A 9111-nucleotide genomic window follows, 5' to 3' on the forward strand; every position below is an offset into this window, starting at 1 on the left:
GCCTCAGGATCTGTGTGTGCCTGAGGGCGTGTCCAGGACGGTATGGGGGTTTGTGGGCTGCTGCTTTCGGTAGTCAACCCCCCGCCCCCCCGGAGACTTAGACAATTTTGTGCATGGAATAAAATGTTTTCTACTCTGTGGTTCGCCTCGGTGTTGGGAAGGGCCCCGCTCTCGTGGCTGCCTTGGCCCAAATCCTCCTCAGCAGGGAGAGGTCGGGTGCCCTCAGCATGGTCAACCCCTCACCCACGTGCCCCGGGCGGAGGGGCAAGAGCGCGCAACGCCCCACTAACCGGAGACCTGGTGGGTGCAGAATGAGGCGGGCAGGATGCAGCGGGCCGCACGCATGCTCAGAGCACGCAGGGAAAGGGGAGGGGTTCGGCCTCGGGACCACTTCCCAGTGGGCAGCGCGGAGCCGCCGGGCATGCGCAAGCGCAGTGACCCCTCGGCGGATGGGATCCTACAGGACAGGGGCGGGGCCCTGAGGGCGGAGCTCCCGGCTTCTCTGCAGGGCTGGCGCCCGCATGGGGCCTAGTTGGCTGCTGTGGAGACGGGGGGCCTTGGGGGCTGCCTGGGGTGAGTGAGACTTGGCTCTTCAGGGCTGTGCATTGGGTCCCAGGCACCGTCGGGGATGGGGATGGGGATGGGGATAGGCATAACATAGTGGGTAGAGGTGAGGATACAGGAGGAGTGGGGATGGAGGGGGGTTGGAGTGTATTTTCCTATTCGATTATAACCCCGGGAAGATTTTGAGTCATCCCTGACTGATTCCCAGTAGCCCCCAGTAATCTGGCGTGGCTCTCCTTCCTCCCCAGTATAAGCTTTTTATGCCTTCTTCCTGTTACGAACAAACATGTTTGTCATCAGAGCATCAGACCGCTCATTGCTTGGTCAGACTGCAGCTCCGTCTTGCCCAGTGTCAGTGCCACAGTGAGCGGATGCTGCAAGGGAGAGTGAGCAGGGTCTGACCAGGGTTTTTTTTTCCACTCTTCCTCTCTCACTTGCAGTCTCCAGCATTTAAGGTCTATGCAGTTTTGATCTGGAGGCCGTGCCCTTAGCTCCCTCATCAATAGCTAACATCCATGTTCATAAGCAGGATTTTTCTGACTGTGAAGTAAATATATTCCCTCATTTCCCAGAGATTCAGTCTCTGAAAAGAAAAAAAGAAAAAAACTAAGGAAGAGCGATGGGAGTCCAAGGACTCTGGAAACTGCTGGAGTGTGCGGGAAGACCTATAAACCCAGAAACACTGGAAGGAAAGATTCTTGCTGTTGGTATCCTTAAAGCCCAGTGTTGATGTACTTAGCTTGTAAAGAGCAATATTTTAAGCAGTTCATTTGATTTGCTGTTGTTTTCTATTTAATATTAAATCATGACAGATGTATGTATTTTTTTGACAGGCGACTATACGCATACAGACATATATTTTTGTTTTGTATGGAGACCCAAAATACATTTGTATATGTGCATATATACTTCTCTTTCCCCCTTCCCCCCAATGATTGTCATCAAGGTCCAATAGATTTTACCTCTCAGCTGGTAAACTTTCGTGACAGTCTTGTCAGCCTCTATTAAATGCACTCCAGATTTCTGTTTTTAGGAGTTAAAATGCATATTGAATCAGATCAAGAGTCATTTATTGTTACTGATGCATTTCTCTTGTTATAAGATGTGGGTTTATCTGTCCTGTTCTGAAAAGAGGAAAATGTGCCCTCATTTGAGTCCAGCAAAATAATTCAAAGCAGGCATGATGCCGCTCTCATCTTGGCTTACTGAAATTTTCTGAGTAAAAAAACTAACTGGCAAAGGGTGCTTTAACAAGCTTGTTTTGTAAATTTTGCAGAGTTAAATGTTTCAGTTATGTGAGAGAGAATACATCCTGCACATCTGGGTGCAGAAATCCAGGGCATGGATCCTGCGTGTTGGGGGGAGATGAGTGACAGCTGCATTACCCCTGCACTGCTGCTGCCACCACCATTTGTCCTACTGTTGGGTCCAGATCTAGACTGAAAGGCTCCTTGAGGTCTGGATATGGCCCATAAGGAGTTCTGCAGTCTGGATCCAGTTTGGAGCGTGCCGGTAAGTTAGACAGTCCTGCTACAAAGCATTATTGTTGACCTTTTCAAAATTGGGCCAAAAGGTAACAGTTTTGTTTATGGCAGAAGTTGCATAGAGCAGGAATCTAGACTGAGAAATAATAAGAACATTGGCAAAGCTGCAGAAAATGAGGATGTGTTTTTTCAGAATAAAAACTCTAGTCAGCATTCTAAGCATTTTATTTTTAGTGTGTGTATGTCACCGGAACTAATTAATAATCCTATAGTTACCTTGGTGGATTACTAGTTATAAATGAAGGTACCGTGGGATAATGACAACTGTCTGTTCTTGGTTTTTAGATATGAGACTTCTCATGTTATAGATCTCTCACATAAATGACAGCTGGTAGGATTCTGTGTTACATAAATGCATTGATATAGGCAATGCTGAAACTTGCTTGGACTAAAACAGACATATAAATAGAAAATTAATTCAAAGTTCCTTGTTAACATGGATGAAAGCTGTTAGACTTCATTTATTTGCAAGAACAATAGGAGTGGTAATTTTGGCTGCATTGGCCTTCATTGCTGCTACTTGGCGTGGGCGATGGTAAGAATTTCTTTCCTTCCCAGCTTTACAGATCCTTGGATAATCTGGCATTCACATAAATCTAGTTATTTGATCTTGGAGCAGTAGACAAGATTTAGATCTAAATAAATCAATAGCATAGAGTGGTCAACATCAATTAAATGAGCCTGTAAGATGGCACTTTTATTTTTCTTAACCATCCTTTCAGATATTAGTATTTGGTTGAACCAAGCAGTAAAAGGATCCAGGGATCGTCATGGGAATCCCATACAAAATGCTCACCTTCTCATTTTGTTCCATCGACTTTGCAAACTGTTGTTTTTTCGAATTCGTCCTGTCTTTGTTTTTGATGGAGAAGCACCAGTACTGAAGAGGCAAACCTTGGTTTGTACTTTTTAAAATAGTTTTATGTCATATTTGTAAAATATATATTTATACTGAAAAACAGGATGGAAATTTGTTATAAGAAATTTTCAAGAGAAGGTGCCCACTTCTGCACTAAATTAAGTTCTCTCCTTTAGTTATGCTCAATCTCTGGCCTGTGGGGCTGTCATCCAGCCTGCAGGGCCCCCAATGTGTCTGGATGTTTGGCAGCAGAGAAGTCTTTTGCAGCCCAAGGGAAGGACCTTTGGGAGTCTGTAGGGTCTGTATTGCTTTCTTGGCAGACTGACCATGCGGGAGAGGAGAAAAGTTTAGCAGCTTCTGAATTCTAAGGGGGAATTTTGCCTTCATAAAGGCTGCAGAGTTATGTTGTATAACTATACATGAATAATTTAGCTTCTAGCATTTATGAAAGCATGATATGAAACACGTGTCCATTAATACAAGAAAATGAAACTATTTAAAAGGAAATATGTCTTCCATGCCACTTTTGTTTACAGAATAATTCATTGGAGGAGTATCTTCAGTTAACAAGGAACATGATTTTAATGAAACATAGTGGTTCTCATTTATATCGTTCTCACTTGCAGGCTAAACGAAGACAAAGAAAGGATATAGCAGTCAGTGATTCGAAGAAAACTGCAGACAAGCTCTTGAAAACTTTTCTGAAAAGACAAGCTATCAAAACTGCTTTAACAGGCAAAAGGCAAGAGCAGAAATAGTTCCCCACCCCCCATTATTTCTTCATGGCTCGTAAGGTTTTGTTTAGGCATTAATCATGGCTTAAACTTTTTCTTAAGCAATGAAGCATTGCCGAGTATTACACAAGTTCGAAGAGAAGAAATTGATGATATGTATGCACTACCTTCCTTACCAGAAGAAGAAAAAAATAGGTAAGCTAACTCTTAAGTTTAGCTCTGTTTAGTATAGTAAAGTAAAACCCACTATTCAAAGATTTTGAAATCGTTTTAAAGTTGTAAGTGTGTCTGCTTTAATTTAATGCTCATGAAAAAGGTTGGGGCTAATAAACTGAAGACTTCAGTCTCCATTGTTATCTATGGGAGGGTAACTGATATAGGTAGTATAGGAAAGCTTATTTTTAAATTTGCCTCCGCTTGGTTTGAAGTGACCTCTGTTGATGGAAGGGCTGGTTCAATCTCTATGCCTATCCAATTTTCGGCTCCTTCTTTGTTAAGATGACTAGCAGAAGTGAGGTGTTCTTTATGTGGCTAAATTTTACTTTAGATATTTTCTTAAGGGGTAGTATGAAGCCCCTGTTAGATCATTTTTTGAGGTTGCAATTGACCTGGTTCTTATTTGACTGAAAGAGATCTCATTTTCTCTGTTATGATGATCACAATCTTATTCTGTTCCAGTCCTTTTTTTATTATTGGCTTCAACTGAGATAACATCTTAAATGTTTCTGTTTGCAAGCAAACTGTAGGATAAGGCTCCTCTGCTTCTCCTCAAAAATTGAATTTGTCCCTGTGGAGGAAAAACAATACCCCTTCCTTATTTGTCATTTTCTTTCTTTCCTTCTGTAATTTTAGCTCAGAGGAGGAAGGTGAAAAAGAGTGGGAAGAAAGAATGAGTCAAAAACAAATATTGCAGGTAACTACATTTTAATTGCTTTGTACTTGTGAAAATGTTCAAAGTGAGTGAGATCTGTCCCACTTAATTTACTAGTACCCAAATATCATTGTCTGTCCAGAGAACGAATGATTAAAACTTTGCATTTTGAATTTTTGCTAATCAGAAAATGTTGAAATACATATTATATTAGTGGAGAGCTACAGACTGTGCGCCCAGATTTTGTTTCACGATCTTTAAAAAACGGTAATGTTATACAACCTGGAAGAAACTTAAATATTTGTATTTTTGCAGTTGGTCTTTCAGCAAATAAATTACATGAAGATACTGGAATCCTCCCAGTCTTAATTTCAAATATTTTCACTTGATTGTTTTCCTTTAGTCTTAATTTCCTTTCTCCCATAAGCAGATGTTGCCTATCTGACTTTCAAATCGCTTTTAAAATTCATCCCTTCAAACAATTCCTCTTTCCTTTCCCTCTTTGAATAATTTTCATACCCTTCCATTCTCCCTGTATGTTGTATATGCTAGTCTAGACTTTCAAGCACTTTAGGACAGAGTGGTTGTGTCTGCACATGTTTAATGAGGACTAGCCTATTTTACTGTGCATTAAAGCGGCACATAAAAAAGTGCTGTTACGCTGATTTGTAGTAAAATAGGCTACTGTGCATTAAACATCACCTAAAAATGATGTGCGTTTGCTACTGTGCAGCCTAATGCACATTTATTTAGTACCTTACATTGGAGGTATTAAATTTAATACACATTAGGAAAAGTGTATTAATGTACATGTAGATGCTTCCAGTGTGGGGTTTACCTATGTTCTTGTACATGCAGCTGTACTTACGTGCTCAGTGTATGTAGTGTAGTTTCATGTGGGTGTAGGTTTCCATTTTCAGGATTCGAATTGTGGGCACTTTTACACATGCTCCAATGCATTCTGATTAGAACATGTGAGGGCAAACTTGATGAAATGTTAAATGAACTGTTCTAATCATAACGCTCCAGCATGCTGCAGCATCTCATGTATTTAGCATCCCCGCATTTAAAATGGCAGTGGGGGGTGCTTTAACTTAAAGTTTGTCGATTGAGCTTTAGTTGAAGCCCCCTTTTTTGAAATGTGGGACTCTGCATGTCAAAAAGGCAATGGGAGCACTTTAGTTAAAGTTCTATTGAATGAGCTTTAGTTAGCATACCCCACTGCCTTTCTGAAATGCAGGATACTGAATACACAAGATGCTGTGGGAGTCTTTTAATTAGAGCAGCTCCCAAGAACTGCTCTAATTAAAATGCCTCCCTCCCTGAAGCACATGTATAGGTGCCATGTATGTCCAAAGTAGTTAATGTTGTTTCAACATAAATGTTTTCATAATCTTAATATTCATAGAAACTTCACAGAACTTCAGTAGTTTCACATAATTAACTTGCAGTAACAGCACAATTTTTTTTTTTAAACAATTGGCTATGACTGTCTCTTATAGCTCTAATATTATGCGACCTTTGAAAGAGTTAGAAACATTGTGGCAATAAAATATTTCCAGGACTGGGAAACTATTCCAACTAGTTTCCTTAAACTTGTGAAGAAAAAAGACAAGAATTATATTTTATTTTTAAAGTAAATGTTTTTTTTTATATAGACTACAACATATTCAATAGCTATGCTTTTAATTGATCATATATAAACTTATGTTGAAACACTTACATGTTTTATTTTTCACAAACAGATCCCATGCTTCCTTTCATCTCCTTTCTTGTATACGAAACAATAGAAGAATACAAACAAAAAAAGAATTGCTTCATGTCAGCAAAGTGTATTAGTGAATGCAATTTTTAAAAGTTTTCTTCCATCCAATAACCAAAGATAACAGTGCTAATCAGATCATCCTTTTTAGTAAGACATACTAAATAGACTCCCAGAATCCAAAAGAAGAAAAGAGATTTTCCTGAAAACATGAAAATCAGAATCACTGTACATGAAAGATTGTTTTTTGGAATATATGCCAAATATATGTTGTTTTGTTACAGAAATCTTGACTCATAAATTTTCCCTCTATATCTGTGTTATCAAATAATTTCAGTATTTGCCTTCGTCAGGCTAAAAGTCTTTATTAGAATACTATCAAGAAGACTCCCATTCTAGTATAATTTGATATCTATGATAACAATTGGGCTTTATGTTAACTTTTGCTTTGATAGACCTAACTACTGTATGTGTCACTGCGTTTGGTTTTGAATAACACTGTATATTTGCGTTGTCATGGTGAAATGAGTATTTGCGTCTTGTAATTTTACTTCTAATAGGAAGAATTCTTCGCAAATCCTCATTCTGTAGATATTGAATCGGAAGACTTCAGCAGCCTGCCACCAGAAGTAAAACATGAAATTTTAACTGACATGAAGGAGTTTACAAAGCGAAGAAGAACGCTATTTGAAGCAATGCCCGAGGTAAAAGTTTAATTTTTATACTCCATTGGGATAGAAACTAGCCATTAGTGCAGATGAGCGATGCATTAGTATCTTATATAAAGTATTCCTTATTTAGATCTGCTCCCTGTTATTTCAGAGTCACCCTTTAACTTCTAAAATTGTAGAGCCAAGACAGTTTTGCAAGAATAGACAGATTTTATTGTGGTTTATGCGTCATTACCAGGGTTATTTGATAAATTACTATTTTTAGAAACTTCTTACTGGCAAAGATAGAGCACTGGTTAACTTTCATGCTTCCAGGTTGCCTGCAGAGCTGGCAGTTTGGAAACTACCTCCATATTCATAAAGCAAGTGAACATGATGCATAAGTTGAGACACAAACAATATTGAACCCTGTGGCTGCATCCAAATGAGAGGGAGCTGTGCTGAGTTTTTTTTGTTTGTTTGTTTGGGTTTTTTTAACCCCTGGATACCCACGGGTTAAAAAAACCCGTGCAAAAAGAAAAGCAGAGCGGAGGCAACATGCACTGCTCAGAACTGGAGCCTGGCCAGCCGGAGCTGCCCTACAGCTGCTGCCCAGGCTCTGAGCAGAAGGATCACTGCTGCTGCAGCCCCAGGAGGCTCCCAGGACCCCATGTAAGGCTGCTGGGGCTAGCCCAGTGCTGGCCCCAGCCTCCCCTTCCCCACCTGGGGTAACCTGCTGCGCTTCAGAGCATGCATGACATAGGCGTTCCCCAGAGACAACTAGCAGCGGCACAAGGTGCTCTGCTGCTAGTTGTCCCCAGGGAACCAAATGTCCACACTCATCTGGATGTGGCCTATAGGGCCGTTGTTAGAATCCAGTTTCGGAGTTCAGGATTATTTTAAAACACAATAGGTGTTGTGTTACAAGGCAACTTAGGTTGAAACTTGCAGCACTGTCTGCCATAATAGACAACTGCTTGAAATAACCCACTTTTTCTTTCATATTTGCTTTTGAGCTTGGGACCATCTTTTGGCAAATGTGTTTTGTTTTTTTTCTTTCTGATCATGAGAGAGCTCCCTCAGTGCATTTGAGCAATGTTCTAAACCTTTCTTGTCAAATAACATTTGTCAGTTTTATATTGAATTAAATTAACACAAGAATATCATTATTAGTTGGGTGTGCTGCAGTCAGCAGCAAGATGTGCCAGAAAGTAATGAAAAACAAAACAGTGTTTTGCAACTCTGTCCCAGAATGCAGTAAACACGCTCGCTTGAAAATGGATTGGTTGCATTGTATTTACATTTAGCTCATTTAATTTTTAATCTTATTTGCTTTAGGAGTCCACTGACTTCTCACAGTACCAACTTAGAGGCTTGCTCAAAAAAAACAGCCTCAATCGGCACATAGAACACGTGGAAAAAGAGATGAGTCAGCAGCACTCAGGTGAAATCCAAACCCAATATGAAAATGAAGGGGGCTTTGTGAAAGAAGTGGAAACTAAGAGAGTAGTCTCTGAAGATACATCTCACTACATCCTCATCAAAGGTTTTACAATGTTAATTCACTTCTTGAAACCTCTGTGTAAGAAATTCTGTCTTTGTGATGTTTTTATTGCTGCTTGGGCTGTGGAAAAATTTCAGGCATATGAGATTAGAGCTTGTTCCTCAGGAATGTATACTTAATACTTTATGTAGAAAGTACATTATACATATGTAGAAAGTACATACTTTGCCTCCACAGCGAGGCAAAGTCCCCGCCGTCTCGGCTGAACTCGCCCTCCAGCGAGCCGCTGAGGAAGGTGGCCAAGTCACGTCCGGTGGGTTGCCTGCCGATCCTCTTGCGGGCGGTCTCCTCCAGGGTGCTGGTGGCAATGATACTTACCGTCATGTCCGGGCAGGGCAGGAGGCAGAAGGCGTGGGTGACCACGGCGATGTCGCCAAGGTCTCCCATGCGGGGCACGTTGGCACCCCCTGCTGGTAGGGGATGTGCAGGACCTCGTTGCTGGCCCTCAGCGGCAGGTGCAGGCACTTTTTCAGCAGCCGCCGGATCTCGGTGTCCGCCTTCTTGAGGGGGGTCTTGGGGACCGCCGAGCCTCTCAGGACGAACGCGACGCGGGGGATGAGGAA

At 41.2% G+C, this 9111-nt stretch overlaps 1 protein-coding gene across 3 annotated transcripts in view; it reads left to right on the forward strand.

Moving 5' to 3' along the window:
- The first annotated feature begins 395 nt into the window (after positions 1-395).
- LOC102375922 (DNA repair protein complementing XP-G cells) overlaps positions 396-9111 on the forward strand; it is a 24974-nt gene continuing 16258 nt past the window's right edge. Inside the window, exons 1-8 of one of the 3 annotated variants that reach the window (XR_001357623.2) lie at positions 396-573; positions 1137-1271; positions 2831-3006; positions 3594-3709; positions 3804-3896; positions 4554-4614; positions 6895-7038; positions 8323-8566. Coding sequence is in view for 2 of the 3 variants with exons in the window: in XM_014517404.2 (XP_014372890.1) it covers positions 1184-1271; positions 2831-3006; positions 3594-3709; positions 3804-3896; positions 4554-4614; positions 6895-7038; positions 8323-8566 (922 nt within the window). In the remaining variant the exon portion in view is untranslated. The remainder of the gene's footprint in view (positions 574-1136; positions 1272-2830; positions 3007-3593; positions 3710-3803; positions 3897-4553; positions 4615-6894; positions 7039-8322; positions 8567-9111) is intronic. The other 2 variants (XM_014517404.2, XM_006018599.3) reach the window with 2 other exon arrangements.

The sequence above is a fragment of the Alligator sinensis genome, unplaced genomic scaffold (assembly GCF_000455745.1).
Source record: "Alligator sinensis unplaced genomic scaffold, ASM45574v1 scaffold46_1, whole genome shotgun sequence".
NCBI classification, from domain to species: Eukaryota; Metazoa; Chordata; order Crocodylia; family Alligatoridae; genus Alligator; species Alligator sinensis.